This window comes from Musca autumnalis, unplaced genomic scaffold (genome assembly GCF_047663935.1).
Source record: "Musca autumnalis isolate F117 unplaced genomic scaffold, ASM4766393v1 scaffold_1, whole genome shotgun sequence".
NCBI lineage: Eukaryota > Metazoa > Arthropoda > Insecta > Diptera > Muscidae > Musca > Musca autumnalis.
The window spans coordinates 262,275,209-262,291,441 of NW_027411644.1; the positions used below are offsets into that span (position 1 = coordinate 262,275,209).

The window sequence follows — 16,233 nt, forward strand, 5'->3', positions numbered from 1 at the left end:
AATTTCTATATCTCAAAAACGGTAAAACCGACGAGAATATCATAAAGGTCAATCTTGTAGAGAATTTTCATATCTACAACATTTGTTTTAGTCCCATTTTGATAGGAAATGTGGTTTCTAAGCAAAATCGCAAAAACCTAAACAACCCCTAAAAATGTCAACTTAAATCGCGATTTATTTAAAAAGCGCTCCGGCGATTTTTTTTGTTTTTTGATTGTTCTCATCTATAAACATTGTAGTTTCAGAATCCGCAAAAATTTCCGAGGTGTAAGCACCTTCCATTAAAAATTGTTTCAAGAGCACCGTGAGCCTCCATATAACTGTGCTTCCCGTTTTTCGGTATTTTGAAGATTTTAGCTACATTGTTTGACCGAACTACCTGTAACTTAACATTTGAGGTTCTTAGTTATAACAAAACATCTCCACCAAAAATTTTCACCATAGGCCAATGTTTTAATATAACCCCATATGACGGTACCTCCCGATTTTCTGCATTCTGAAGATTTTGGCTACTTCTTTTGACCGAACTACCTGTAATTTAACATTTGAGGTTCCCAGTGGTCATAAAACATCTCCACCAAAAATTGTTAACATAGGTTTATGTTTTGGTGTAGCCCCCATATAATGGAACCTCCCGATTTTCGGTATTTTGGAGATTTTAGCTACATTGTTTGGCCGAACTAACTGTAACCGAACTACAACAACTCTCCACGAAAAATTGTCAACATATATCCACTTTTTGATGTAGCCCCCATATAACGGTACCCCCTGATTCTAGATGTTTTGACCATCTGTAATTCAACATTTAAGGTTCCCAGTGGTCACAAAACTTCGCCATTAAAAACTGTCATCATAGGTCCATGTTTTGGTATAGCCCCCATATAAATGTGCCGCCAGTTTGAGGACATTTTCTAATACATTTGCCAAACTAATTTATGAATTTGGGGTAACCATGGTCACAAACTAAAGTATTACATTTTAGTTCAGACATTTTTATTGTGGAAGGTAAAAAAGTTGGGTCCGGTCGAACTTAAGGCTTGTTTACTTATTACTTGTTAAATTTAAACTTTTAAGACACTACCGACTATTTTTATTGATTTTATGTGTACACATGTTCCTACAGAGCTTAAATAAGAATTTGAATATAATAAATAATACTTGTTACATTACCAACTAATTTTATTGATTTTATGTGAACACATGTTCCTTCAGAGCTTAAACAATATAAACACACACCAAAACACGGAATCATGTGAAAGAAAATGAATGTTTTTGAAAAATGGTCACATTTCCACAAAAATCAATTTTCCCACAATAATTTAGTAAAACTTTACAAGAAAGTCAAACATTAAAACACAAATACACCCCCTCGCACAACAACCACTAAATAAAATCCAACAACAAAACATATTCTCAAAGAAATTGTATGTCAATGATATTCGATTTCAAATTAAATCGTTTAAATTTGTAGTAGCCAAATAGGGAGGAAGGCTACATATGGTATGTTGGATATAAAGAAGAGGGGGAGGATGAACGGCACTGTACAAATTTAATTGTCAAAATAGCCACCAGAGATTTTTCGAAATGCCGGAGGGTGTGGGAATATTTCAATGATTTTTCCCATAAACGTATACAACAATTGAGTAAATAAATCACTGTGCCAGACAAATATTTTAAAATGGGAACCCAAGGGGACACAATTGATACGTTAAAGTACATTTATCGGAAAAAGAAAAACAAATAAAGCATTTTAGTGATGAAGCGTCTTTTGGAGTTTGAGATTTGTCTAAGTAAACGTATATGTAGATTAGATAATAACGACAAAGCAATTAATTGTTGGGGTTAGAGGGGGAATCCATACGTAAGTAGGCAAATCGTGGGAAGCAGGAAACACACAAAAATATAGGAAAATCCTTAAATGCCTCTTTAAATTATTCATTAAATTCAAAATAAATCATTGTAATTATTTTATTTTTTTATTGTCGAAATTTATCAAGAATAACCAAACACAAAGACAAATTTATGTGTGTTTATTGGGCAACACATGTTCCAAATACAATTTCTCAAAACCAAAAAGAAACATTAAAAACTTTAATACTCTTGTTTTATCTGTGTATGCATGTGTTTTTCAAACTTCTTGAAACTTGTTCTGTAGTTTCCTTTCAAAGGTGTTCAAGGATACAATTTTGTTGTTTTCTCTTTCTCTCTGAACATGTTTATTTCAGCAAAGAAAAACACATTCCACAAATTAATATGTTGTTCGTGCTTTATCTGCTCTGCATAGAGTAAAAACAGCAATACAAACTTGTTGATATTAGAGAGGGTCAAATGAAAATTAAATATTTTTAACAGAGAAAAAATTACAGGATTTGTGGCGTTTTTATTGAGAACACAATAACTGGTCTGTTCCTTTACTTATGAAAATGGTAAAACTGGCAAAAGTAGCAAAAGTTATAAATTGCTCCCATATGAATTGTATCGTGTCTGAAGTAAAGGAACGCTTTTCGAGTAAAAAGTGGTAAAACTTGAAGATTCTTGGACGTAAAGGAACAGAGCTATGAATGGGATTAAGTCAGTCTATTTTGAAAAAAGGAGAAAAAATACAATAAAAAAGAAAAAGAAATATACTTGTCTCACTTCGTTAATCCATTAGTAATCATTTTAATAACAAGGTATATTTTAGCGATATGCAATACGCTAGAAAATAAAATTTTTTTCTGCTTCCCCACATATCTTCATGTTTTTGTTTTCAAAAACCCACCTTAATTTTCATAAAGGACAACAATAGCAACTTGTTGAAAAACCAAGAAAAGAACAACTCCAACATTTCTTAATATTTCTTCCCCCTCTCTCTCTCCATCCAATTTTCTAACAATAAAAGGAAACAGGATATACAACTAAACTACTTTCGTATAAAACGAATGATGAGCTGCTGCAGCAGTTGAAGGCTCAATGATACAACTTAACGGCCGCATAAAACAAACCCTGGAGACATAACAAAAGTAGAAACAAGAAAATGTACTCGTAAACACACAATGAATGTCCTTTTGGTAAGAGCAACAACAAACGGATGTGGTCGGCAAAGAAAGAAACACCAAAAAATACTGGAAATTAAACAAATGTTGTGATGGAAATACTGCAGCACATTCCACATTTCTTGATTACGATCTTTTATATAAATTATAGACATCTTTTAATGAAAAGGTATTTATAGAGGATCTTCAAAACTAAAAAAACAAATACCAGCATATCAGGGAAATTAATTGGATTTTATTGAAGAGGTAGGTATGAAAATTTTGAGTCAATGACAATGGGTAAATCTTATTGCGATGTAGAATCAAATAATTAAGAAGGTCTAAAAACAGCGGGCTAACACGACACAGATAATAAATATAATTGAGGACTAGATGAGACATAATAGACTATAAATATGCCTTACCTAACCAATTTGCAGTCAATATAACCATGTTCGTCCGTCCATCTGGCTGGTTAAGACTATAACCCTCGAAGAGGTAACCGATTCGATCCACACATTCTACATTGTAATACTTCTTCACAACCTAGATATATCAAGCTCAGAGATGAACTATATTGGTTCACTTCCTCTGGCAACCACGCGCAAATGTTCAAAAATATTTGATAAAATGCAATTTAAGGGTTATTCGCGAATCGTCTGGAATATCAAACCAAGATAATGCTGATAACAATGATAATTGCACAAAAGCTCTAAAACCCCTAACGGACCAACTAATATGACTTATGAAATATATATCCAATATCCCTCACTTTTAACGCCATTAGCAACAATTTTGGAAGAGTTGTTCATTCCAACCGTGACAGAAAGCACTTATACGATGGTTTCTGGAAAGCTTAAAACACCTCAACCCCCCTCAACGACAGGAGCAGAGCGAACGGAAACTCTGGATTTGTCTTATGACCTACTACACCCAAGGAAGCTGAACAAAACACAAACAGGGTGTTTAGCAAAATACATAATCAATAGACAGCGGAATTTTATGCAACCCCTATTTTTGGTCCGATCAAATTTTGGGGCTGGGCATATTTTTGGCTTCTGATTAAATTGCAATCGAAACATACGACATATGCAAAATTATGCATTTTACATATTTTCTTATGCAAAAAATATTTAAATAATAGCTACCAAAATGTTTGTGTGTACAATTTTTCTGTTTAAAATTCTCTTCAGACGTCAATAATATAGAGAAATGTATATGCACAGCCACAACCATCAAAATACCGAAAATCGGGAGGTATCGTTCTATGGGGGCTATATGAAGGCCTGAACCTAAATCGAGAAATTTCAGGTGGAAAGTTTTTTACCCCGAAGGAAGACTTAATACCAACTTTCAGCCATTTCGGCGGGATATTGAGTCCACAACCTTCAAAATACCGGAAATCGGGAGGTACCCTTCTATGGGATCTATATGAAGACCTCGAACTATGCCCAGAAATTTCAAGTGCAAAGTTGTACACCCCCAGGAAGACATAATACCAAATTTCACCCATTTCGGAGGGATATTGAGGCCACAACCTTCAAAATACGAGAGATTCGGAGGTACCATTCTATGGGGGCCATATGTAGACGAGGACCTATACCCACAAATTTCAAGGGAATAGTTTAATACCGCCAACGAAGACTTAATACCAAATTTCAGCCTTGTCGGAGGTATATTGAAGCCACAACCTTCAAAATACCGAAAATCGGGAGGTACCCTCCTATGGGGTCTATAAGAAGACCTGGACCTATATCGAGAAATTTCAGGTGGAAAGTTTTATACTCCCAACGAAGACTTTATAAAGAATGTCAGCCATTTAAGTGTGATGTTGATGCCACAACCTTCAAAATATCGGAAATCGGGAGGTACCGTTCTATGGGGGCTATATGAACCGACAAATTTCAGGTGGAAAGTTTTATATCCTCAGCGAAGACTAAGTACAAAATTTAAGTCATTTCGGTGGGATATTCACGCTACAACTTTTAAAATCCCTAAAATTGGTAGGTACCGTTCTATGGGGGCTATATGAAGACGTGGACTGACAAATTTCAGGTGGAAAGTTTTCTACTCCCAAAGAACACTTCATATAAAATGTCAGCCAATTCAGTGTGATGTTGAGGCCACAACCTTCAAAATATCGGAAATCGGGAGGGGCTATATGAAGACGTGGACCTATGCGGACAAATTTCAGGCGTAGAGTTTCATACACCTAACGAAGACTTTATACCAAATTTCAGCCATTTTGACCACAAATCCTTGAATATATTTTTGCATATGGTTTTGCATATGCTCCTTTTATGCAAATATGTAAAAATATGTCAAACTATGCACGATATGCAAAATATGCAAAAATTTCAGGGCCTAATTCGCTTTATTTTGTAATAAAACGAGTTTCTATCTAATCAGATTTTCTCTACGACCATCCTATCCATATATGCATTTGCATAGGATTCCGCTGTCTAATCATCAATAACAGAAAGCGAAAAAACATTGCCAAGATCAACTTAACCCTTAAACCCTAGTATAACTCCGTTTCGGATGCACATCAGTTGCAGATAATTCCCTACGTTGAGGACATCTGCCCAGAATACCGGCAAAGTCCTCATGACATAGCACATTTTTTCGGTTCCTGCTTACGCACTGAAGGCGTACTGATCTTGAGGTGGCTCTATTCGTCCAACTTCCCACTTCCAATTCGCTTTAAGCTTAATATTCGCGTTCCTGGCTGAGTTAACCGAAAGGTCCCAACGAGACGACTGATACACATCAATCTAATTTCCCAAGCCTAGTATCATCAACCCGACCACTCCATGTCGAGTAACGTTAACTTAGCTTCATAGCCGAGTCGCTTCCACCCGACTATACCAGCAGAATATCATCAACCCGACTACACCAAGCCGAATTGACTGCCACAGCTTTACCAACATTCCACCTTCACGTGTAATCGCTAAGTCAACCCGAAGACGACTGCCTGTTAACCCAGAGCAAGAATCCACACAGCATAAACGAATGACCAACCTATGCAAGTTACATTACATCGCAAGTTAATACCACACCACGTAAATATCCAGATTTTGATGATAATTTAAGCACCAAGAACTGAAGAATTGAATTATTACTACTCGTGCCTTAACTTAAGGCTCGTGGGTCCTAAACTGATCCTGGCTGCGACTTAGCTTACCTCAGCCTTGGATAAAACCACTCGTTATACTAGATCCGGTAGGTAATGAAGAACCCATAAAACGCCAGATCACAAGAAGAAAATGGAAGTGGATAGGCCACACATTTCGGTAGCATCTCCAGATGGAACTCCAAGGCACCAGACGCGCAGGTCGGCCCAGAAACACGTGGCGCAGAACAGTTTCTATTGAACTAAAAAGTTTAAACATGTCGGTGCAAGAAGCTGAATTTATATGTAATAATAGAGTAGAATGACATTTTCTTTTAAATGTCCTATGTTCCCAAATGGTAGGATAATAATACTAGGGCTGGTATTAAACGGCGAGATCTCTAAGTTAATGATATAAGCTCTAAATACCTCCAGTGTAACCGTACAGTCAGTGGCTATAGGCACTGTATAGCTTGGATTATTATGATTAAACATATTTTTTAAAGCACATTTTTGAGCCAGTGAGCGATTAACAAAACATACGACATCTGTTTTGGGATTGGAAGAAGTCAAATACTGGTCAATAAATGCTACCTTCGAGTAAGCAAGCAATGCATAAATAACTTCTCGCCGACAATTTCCGGGGTTTCTGAGTGAAATGGGACACTTTTTCAAAATGTTTTTTTTGATTTCCTTTTTTTTTTTTTGCTGTGATGATGCTGTTCATCAGCAAAACATTTTAGTACATTTTCCGATTTTTTTACTAACGGTTCCAGAGATATCTCGCCTTGAATTAGTCGAATTCTGTAAAAACTATATGTAATGAAATACTCATGACTACTTTAATAATAGTCCAATTTAAAACAATAAATGTATTTTTGTTGCATTATCAGCTATTTCATAAAAAATAGAAAAAAAAATTGCACAGTGGCCCTTGATGCAATTTTCGCGATTTAATATTTAAACTCAATTTTTAATAATGACTATATTATTAAACTACGATTAATTACAAAAATTATAAGTCCTATTTGGTAGTGGGATTCGAATGATTACTATTTTTTCTTAATTTTTTTAAAATTTGTCATTACAATTTTTCGTTTGTACTAGTGCGAAACATTTGTTATTTTACCAAAAATAAAAAATAAATCTATTAACATGCGCCTTTTTGTTTTGTTTAGGAATTTATCTTAAACATCTTAAAAACTGCTTAATTTTTTTTTTTGATTTTGAAAATATACTAAAATGTTTTGCTGATGAGGAGCATCACCACAGCAAAAGATAAAGGAAATGAAAAACCACTTTTTGAAAAAGTGTCCGATTTCCCTCAGAAACCCCCATACGTAAGTGACTAATAGTGTGGGTGTTGCGTTTATATGGTCCAAAATCATGGTTACTCGCGTATGCAGATAAAACTCTGTATTTGTTAACGGTTTCCTTTTTTTGAGTTTTAAGTGTTTCACATAGTGCAGGGGAAAAGGCTCAGAAAATGTCCAATTTATTGTCATTTTTAATTTCCCGTGTTTCAGTACGGTTTTGGTCACAAATTCCTGCAAACATTTATATTAAAAAACAAAAATATGTTTATCCCCATTATTCCCATACCTCCCGCCATAACAGCAGCACGGGATCCTTTAATAAAGCATTTAAATTATTTTTATTTTTAACTGCTATTGGAATTGTGTTGTGCCTTCGAAGTGCTGTTGCTCCTTTAAAGTGCAGCAGCCTTCAGACACAAACAACAGGAACCAAGACACAATTGACAGGATTCAACTAACAGCTGTCAGCTGTTTTAGAAAACAAAGCTATTGTATTCCTAAAATATATTTTTCTCTCTTGCATACTCTCCCTCATTTTGCTCTTCTTCTCTCCATAAAATAGACACTCAGGTTTTTCAAGTATGTGGAACAGCCTACATTTGTTTCCTTTTTATGATGTCTCTTCCTGAAAACAAATGTTGGCGGTCCTTGCCTGGTGATGATGCTCTGCTGCTGATATTGTCTGCAGTTTTTATGTGTGGTGGTGGTGGTGTAGGGTAATGGTTATAATGTACGATATGGCTCGTGCCACATGCCTGCAAATTTGTATTGGCATCCATGCAAAGAACAACAATAACAAAACCGGCATCATCATCGTCTAAATCATACAATCAGCCTTCAGCGCCATCATACGGGCCAACAACATTTGTTTCATTTAATTGTATTAATTGTTGTGGCAGTTTGCCCTGTTTGTGTGTTGGCTTGTCATTCATATGCTTGGTGTCCTAGAACTGTTGAAGAATACCTGGACCCTGAGTACTAAATCCAACAGGAAAGGTGCAAAGAACGGAAAGAAGATGAATCAGCCATGAGTGGCATTGGTACGCTTTCTTTTTTTACATTTGGATAGTAACATATGAAATGTCGTTTTATTGTTAAGCTGCCTTCGCCTGTCTTTGTCGTGCCTAAAGCTGAAAATACTAAAATGAAAACAAAGAATTTTGCCCACATTTGACACACATATGCCGGAGGATTACTTCACTCACACAGCAGTCAATGCCCCCACATCACATTATCCTTTGATATATGATTCGTATGATTAATAATTTATTTGTTGACATTCAAACCACAATCGTATTAAGGAAAATTGGGTTTGTATACTTGGCCTGTTGGATGTTGTCTGTGCATAGTAAAATGTTTGTTGTATATGATGACGTTTAAGAATGTCTCGTCATCTTAAAATTATGTTGGTTTTCAAAGGACATAAATATGATGTAGGAACATGTAATTAGGAGCCTTAAATGTTGATAATAAAAAAATTCTTAGAAAATGCAAACCAACATTGCATCGAGGACTCGATGATATTTTAATCAAATTCTGGTACTGACAGGCTTTATCCTGGTGTCTTTGGACCAATTATCTATATATCTAAAAGCACCATTTCTTTCAGAAAGGGTCTCTAAAAGCACCCTTTCTTTCAGAAAGGGTCTCTAAAAGCACCCTTTCCTTCAGACAATGTCTATAAAAACACACTTTCTTTCAGAATGGGTCTCTAAAATCCCCCTTTCTTTCAGGCAGGATCCATAAAAGCACACTTTCTTTCAGACAGGGTCTATAAAAACACCCTTTTCTTCAGACAGGGTCTATAAAACAAACTTTCTTTAAGAAAGCGCCTATAAAAGAAAGCTTTCTTTAAGAAAGGGTCTATAAAAGAACCCTTTCTTTAAGAAAGGGTCTATAAAAGCACCCTTTCTTTTAGAAAGGGTTTCTAAAAGCACCCTTTCTTTTAGAAAGGGTTTCTAAAAGCACCCTTTCTAAAAGCGCCCTTTTTATCAAGGATTTCTAAAAGCACCCTTTCTAAAAGCACCCTTTCTTTTATAAAGGGTCCCTAAAAGCACCCTTTCTTTTATAAAGGGTCCTTAAAAGCAACCTTTCCTTCAGACAGAGTCTATAAAAACACCCTTTCTTTCAGAATGGGTCTCTAAAATCCCCTTTTCTTTCAGGCGGGGTCCATAAAAGCATTCTTTCATTCAGACAGGGTCTATAAAAGCACCCTTTCTTTCAGACAGGGTCTATAAAAGCACACTTTCTTTCAGACAGGGTCTATAAAAGCACCCTTTATTTCAGACAGGGTCTATAAAAGCACCCTTTCTTTCAGACAGGGTCTATAAAAGCACAATTTCTTTAAGAAAGGGTCCATTAAAGCACCCTTTCTTTAAGAAAGGGTCCATTAAAGCACCCTTTCTTTAAGAAAGGGTCCATTAAAGCACCCTTTCTTTAAGAAAGGGTCCATTAAAGCACCCTTTCTTTCAGACAGGGTCTATAAAAGCACCCTTTCTTTCAGACAGGGTCTATAAAAGCACCCTTTCTTTCAGACAGGGTCTATAAAAGCACCCTTTCTTTCAGACAGGGTCTATAAAAGCACCCTTTCTTTCAGACAGGGTCTATAAAAGCACCCTTTCTTTCAGACAGGGTCTATAAAAGCACCCTTTCTTTCAGACAGGGTCTATAAAAGCACCCTTTCTTTCAGACAGGGTCTATAAAAGCACCCTTTCTTTCAGACAGGGTCTATAAAAGCACACTTTCTTTCAGAAAGGGTTTCTAAAAGCACCCTTTCTTTTATAAAGGGTTTCTAAAAGCACCGTTTCTTGTATAAAGGGTTTCTAAAAGCACCCTTTCTTTTATAAAGGGTCTCTAAAAGCACCCTTTCTTTTATAAAGGGTCTCTAAAAGCACACTTTCCTTCAGACAGGGTCTATAAAAACACCCTTTCTTTCAGAATGGGTCTCTAAAATCCCCTTTCCTTCAGACAGGGTCTATAAAAACACCCTTTCTTTCGGAATGGGTCTCTAAAATCCCCTTTCCTTCAGACAGGTTCTATAAAAGCACTCTTTCTTTCAGACAGGGTCTATAAAAGCACCCTTTCTTTCAGACAGAGTCTATAAAAGCACCCTTTCTTTCAGAATGGGTCTCTAAAATCCCCTTTCCTTCAGACAGGGTCTATAAAAACACCCTTTCTTTCGGAATGGGTCTCTAAAATCCCCTTTCCTTCAGACAGGGTCTATAAAAGCACTCTTTCTTTCAGACAGGGTCTATAAAAGCACCCTTTCTTTCAGACAGAGTCTATAAAAGCACCCTTTCTTTCAGACAGGGTCTATAAAAGCACCCTTTCTTTCAGACAGGGTCTATAAAAGCACCATTTCTTTCAGACAGGGTCTATAAAAGCACCCTTTCTTTCAGACAGGGTCTATAAAAGCACCCTTTCATTCAGACAGGGTCTATAAAAGCACCCTTTCTTTCAGACAGGGTCTATAAAAGCACCCTTTCTTTCAGACAGGGTCTATAAAAGCACCCTTTCTTTCAGACAGGGTCTATAAAAGCACCCTTTCTTTCAGACAGGGTCTATAAAAGCACCCTTTCTTTCCGACAGGGTCTATAAAAGCACCCTTTCTTTCCGACAGGGTCTATAAAAGCACCCTTTCTTTCCGACAGGGTCTATAAAAGCACTCTGTCTTTCCGACAGGGTCTATAAAAGCACCCTTCCTTTCCGACAGGGTCTATAAAAACACCCTTTCTTTCCGACAGAGTCTATAAAAACACACTTTCTTTCCGACAGGGTCTATAAAAGCACCCTTTCTTTCCGACAGGGTCTATACAAGCACCTTTCTTTCCGACAGGGTCTATAAAAGCACCCTTTCTCTCCGACAGGGTCTATAAAAGCACCCTTTCTTTCCGACAGGGTCTATAAAAGCACCCTTTCTTTCCGACAGGGTCTATAAAAGCACCCTTTCTTTCCGGCAGGGTCTATAAAAGCACCCTTTCTTTCCGACAGGGTCTATAAAAGCACCCTTTCTTTCCGACAGGGTCTATAAAAGCACCCTTTATTTCCGACAGGGTCTATAAAAGCACCGTTTCTTTCAGACGGGGTCTATAAAACCACCCCTTCTTTCAGATATGGTCTATAAATGCCCCCTTTTCGTCAGACAGGGTCTATAAAAGCACACTTTCCTTCAGACAAGGTCTATAAAAGCACCCTTTCCTTCAAACAAGGTCTATAAAACCACCCTTTCCTTCAGATAGGGTCTATAAAAGTACCCTTTTCTTCAGACAGGGTCTATAAAAGCACCCTTTCTTTCAGACAAGGTCTGTAAAGCACACTTTCTTTCAGACGGGGTCTATAAAATCACCCTTTCTTTTAGACGGGGTCTATAAAATCACGCTTTCTTTCAGACGGGGTCTATAAAATCACCCTTTCTTTCAGACGGGGTCTATAAAAGCTCTCTTTCTTTCAGACAGGGTCTATAAAAGTACCCTTTCTTTCAGGCAGGGAATATAAAAGCACCCTTTCTTTCAGACAGGGAATATAAAAGCAACCTTTCCTTCAGACAGGGTCTATAAAAGCAACATTTCTTTCAAACAAGGTCTATAAAAGCAACCTTTCTTTCAGACAGGGTCAGTAACAGCACTCTTTCTTTTAGAAATGGTCTATAGAAGAACCCTTTCTTTCAGAAAGGGTCTATAAAATCAACATTTCATTCAGGCAAGCATCCTTTCTTTCAGAAGCACACTTTCTTTCAGACGGGGTCTATAAAATCACCCTTTCCTTCAGACAGGATCTATAAAAGCACACTTTCTTTTAGACAGGGTCTATAAAGTCATCCTTTCTTTAAGACAGGGTCTATAAAAGGACCCTTTCTTTGAGGCAGGGCCTATGAAAGCAGACAGGGTATGTATATCGAAAGTCCCATATTTATTTCTTTATAATTGTTATCGGATTTATAGAGGTACATATATTTTGGCAAAAGTTGTAAATCTTGAAAGGTATTATCCACAGACACACTCTTATGTTTTAAGGATAAGTTTCCAATAATTTTATAAATATGTCTTCTTACAGGTTATCTGAATATATTTTTTAAATACAAATGCAACGCATGCCATATGTCTTTTCCTTTGATAATTATCAACGGATATTACATAATACAACTGATAATTATCACTACCGACGACTAGCATCAGGTAGATAGACTGCCGCATCCTGTATGCGCCACGCATTACCTTCACGTCTATAGATTATTTAGTTCAATTACACGTGAATTTTGGAACACGTGCTACGGCTGGTGGTGTTGGTGTCCCATTTTGTTATCCATTTCTATTTGAACACCTTTTGTCCTTTAGATATGTATGTGGTGTGTTTTTGTTGCGGTTTTCTATGATGAGCACAGCTGTCATAACGAAAAAAGGGTGTTATCATTCCCCAGAAAAAATGGGAATAATGCAATAGAAACACATTTTCCTAATTAAAAATTTTTGGCGAATGTCAATGCAATTGTTGCACATATATTAGGTATTTGCTGTTGCTCAATCGGAAGACGAGCAATAATTGCATACCATTAGGAATTTGATACGTTATTGCGAACATGAAATGAAAACGATATCAATGTTGTAGAATATAAAGGTATGTATGTGTTTGTACTTATGTGTATAAAGACTATTACATGACGCAATACAAGGTTAGCCAGAAAGCCCAACTGACTACCAAGTTTCAGATTGATATTGAAAAATATAAAATTGAGAACAACCAAATGAAATGATGTAAACAGTGAAATTTTACTGCATAAGTTTCACGATTAAACCAACCACCTGAAGCAATACAAAAAAATCTTTTTTCATTTTGCGCCACCATTAAAAATACTTAGTTTTATAGTTTCTTGATATAAAGAACATCAAAAAAGTTTTATCACATATTCAATATATTTTTAATACGTTTCATAAGTTCATTGGGTACTAAGTTATATACCACAAATTTCATATCGAGTTTATTATGTTACAAACATAATATAAATATGTATTTAAAATAAAAAAATTGTGTCTACTTACGTTTTTAAATAATCTAGCTTCTCTTGTTCTACTTTAATAAAACCTTCTAAATTACTTATTAATACAGTTTCAGTCTCTAATAGTTCCTCCATATCAGCCAGGGCCGTATAGACCTCACTTCGACAATGTCGGATGGAACATATCACAAAATATAGCCCCATTAGCAGTTGGATTAGGGAAATTTGTCTTCGTTGTTGCAGCATTTTGGTTGTATTGTGTCCGGGAGCTTTTCGAAGAAAATTATAGAAATTCAAGGATTTTATCTGAAAATAAAAATTAACGAAATACATTATTCGACGTTGTCTAAAAGGAAAAAAGTAGCAAATTTGATTGATTTATTTATGCAGATTTTTGTCTGAAATCGGACAGTTTTATAAAAAGTGTTGATGCGGATTTGATGCTGCTCCTCAGCAACATGTTTCAGTATATTTTAATTTTTTTAACCAACGGTTCCAAAGATATCGCGCCTTGAAAAAGTCGAATTCGGTTAGAACTAAACAATTCGAATTCTGTTAGAAGCTAAACCATATTCAAAACCGAATAATGAAGCAGTTTTGAGATGTTTAAGATAAATTCCTAACAGCTAAAATTCGCAATAGCTAATATGACCCAACCTACGATCGTTTCACTGGTGGTTTAATTCAGTTCATCAGGCACGTCGGATGTGAATGGCTAGACGACAACGGTTGATTTTGATAACTACTATTTATACAACCATTATTACAAAATTTGCAGATATGAAGCCAGATAATAGCCCCTTTAGTATGTGCCGGCAGGGTTTTGGAGCTTTTAGGCAATTATCTCAGGAAATAAAAGAGGCAGCTAGAACAACCTACTGAAAAAAATAATAGAAACGATGCAAGAGGAGCTCTTAAACTTAACTTTTTCCGAATTCTGTGTGGGATGTACCCGAAGGCATGGATCGATATAGTCTATATTCCAACCCAATACATGACTGGATGGAATAATACGATGTGCAAAGACTGCACCAATTAGAAACTCCCTGCGAGAATTATCTTGCGGATTTGCCATTTAGGTTGGTGCGGTCAGGGTTTTTTGGAGCTTTTAGGCCAATATCTCAGGAAACATGGACTTGCGCAAAAAAAAAAAATTGAACCGTAGTAAAGGGAGCCGCAAGGACAACCCAATGAAAAAATTTTCAAAAAGATACGAGAAGAGCTCTTAAACTTCACTTTATCCGAATTTTTTGTGGGAGGTACCCGAAGGAGTGGACCGATGTAGTCCATATTCGAGCCCGATATATATCTGAAAGGAATAATACGATGTGCCAAGTTTGGACCAAATCAATTGCTCCCTTCGATAGTTATCGTTCACACCATTTTACAGAAAAATTTTGAACTTTTGTGGGGGAGGTACCCGAAGGAGTGGACCGATATGGCCCATCTTCAAACTTAAACTATGTTTGGACAAAATATTGCGATGCTCAAAATTTGGTTCGAATCGGTGGATCCGTTTAAGAGTTTTTGTTCGCACCAGCCAGACAGAGAGACTCGAAATTGTCTGAAACAATAGTTTCGTTCAAACATACAGTCGAAATCGCTTATAACGTCGGTCAAGGGACCGACGAAATTCGTCGCTATAACCGATATGTCGTTACAAGCGATAGGGCTATAAAGGGCTCAAGAGATTTGGGACTTTTGGATATGGTCGTTATAACCGATATGACGTTATAAACGATTTCGACTGTATTTGGTGTCAAAACCGTTATTTCGATGAGGCACATTTTTTGGTCGTATCAAAGTGTAAATACCCTCTTTAACCTAAGGGTGAGGGTATTAAAATGTATCTAAAAATGTCTTCATGTGGCGGATACCTTTATATGGCGGATATATCAATGTGTGTGAAGATAAATTGTATTTCAAATTGGAAAATTTAAATTTAGCAAAGACACGAACCAACTACAGCGTACTGTACAGATCACTTCTAGGGCCAAATTTAAATTTAATGACAAAATTTAATTTAAGAATGAAAATTAATATTTTTTTTTTTATTTTGTATCATAGTTGACCTTTGGACTTACTCTTCTTAATATTTTTGTTCGGCTTGAGGTCATCAAAAAATAAAAAACAGCTTGTAGTTAATAGATAAAATAAAAAACTAACTACAAGCTGTTTTTTTATTTTTTGATGACCTCAAGCCGAACAAAAATATTAAGAAAAAAAAATAATATTTTTATAATATTTGAACAATATTTAACTGAATTAAAGGAAACTGTAAATATTTAATTAGCATACAATTTTATTATATTAATGAGGTTGGTTTAAACGTTTAAATAATTATATACGTGTCAAAAAAAATTGGAAAAAAATTATTTTATATACCCACTACGAAAGCTGGTAAAGGGTAATTACTTTGGGGCCCCCCACTTAATAATGGGTAGGGGTTCGTCCACGGAATATTTTTTTTCTGGATAGGGCATCGAATAACCATGAAGCCCATGTCTTTCAATAGATTCTAAATATATTCAGATTTTGGAAAAAAATTATTTTATATATTCCCACTACGAAAGCTGCTAAAGGGAAATTATTGTGGGGCACCCACTAAATAATGGGGAGGGGTTCGTCCACGGAATATTTTTTTCTGGATAGGGCATCGAACGTCCATCAAGTCCATGTCTTTCAATAAATTCTAAATATATTCAGATTTTGGAAAAAAAGTATTTTATATATTCCCACTACGAAAGCTGCCAAAGGGTAATTACTTTGGGGCCCCCGCTAAATAATGGGGAGGGGTTC

The 16,233-nt window shown here is 36.1% G+C and overlaps 1 protein-coding gene across 3 annotated transcripts in view; it reads right to left on the bottom strand.

Moving 5' to 3' along the window:
* The window catches only part of PH4alphaEFB (prolyl 4-hydroxylase subunit alpha-1), a 147,400-nt gene that overhangs the window by 64,053 nt on the left and 67,114 nt on the right, over positions 1-16,233 (bottom strand). For all 3 annotated transcript variants that reach the window (XM_073961016.1, XM_073961015.1, XM_073961014.1), the window contains one exon: positions 13,478-13,740. In XM_073961016.1, coding sequence (XP_073817117.1) covers positions 13,478-13,680 — 203 coding nt within the window. In that variant the 5' untranslated portion in view covers positions 13,681-13,740. The remainder of the gene's footprint in view (positions 1-13,477; positions 13,741-16,233) is intronic.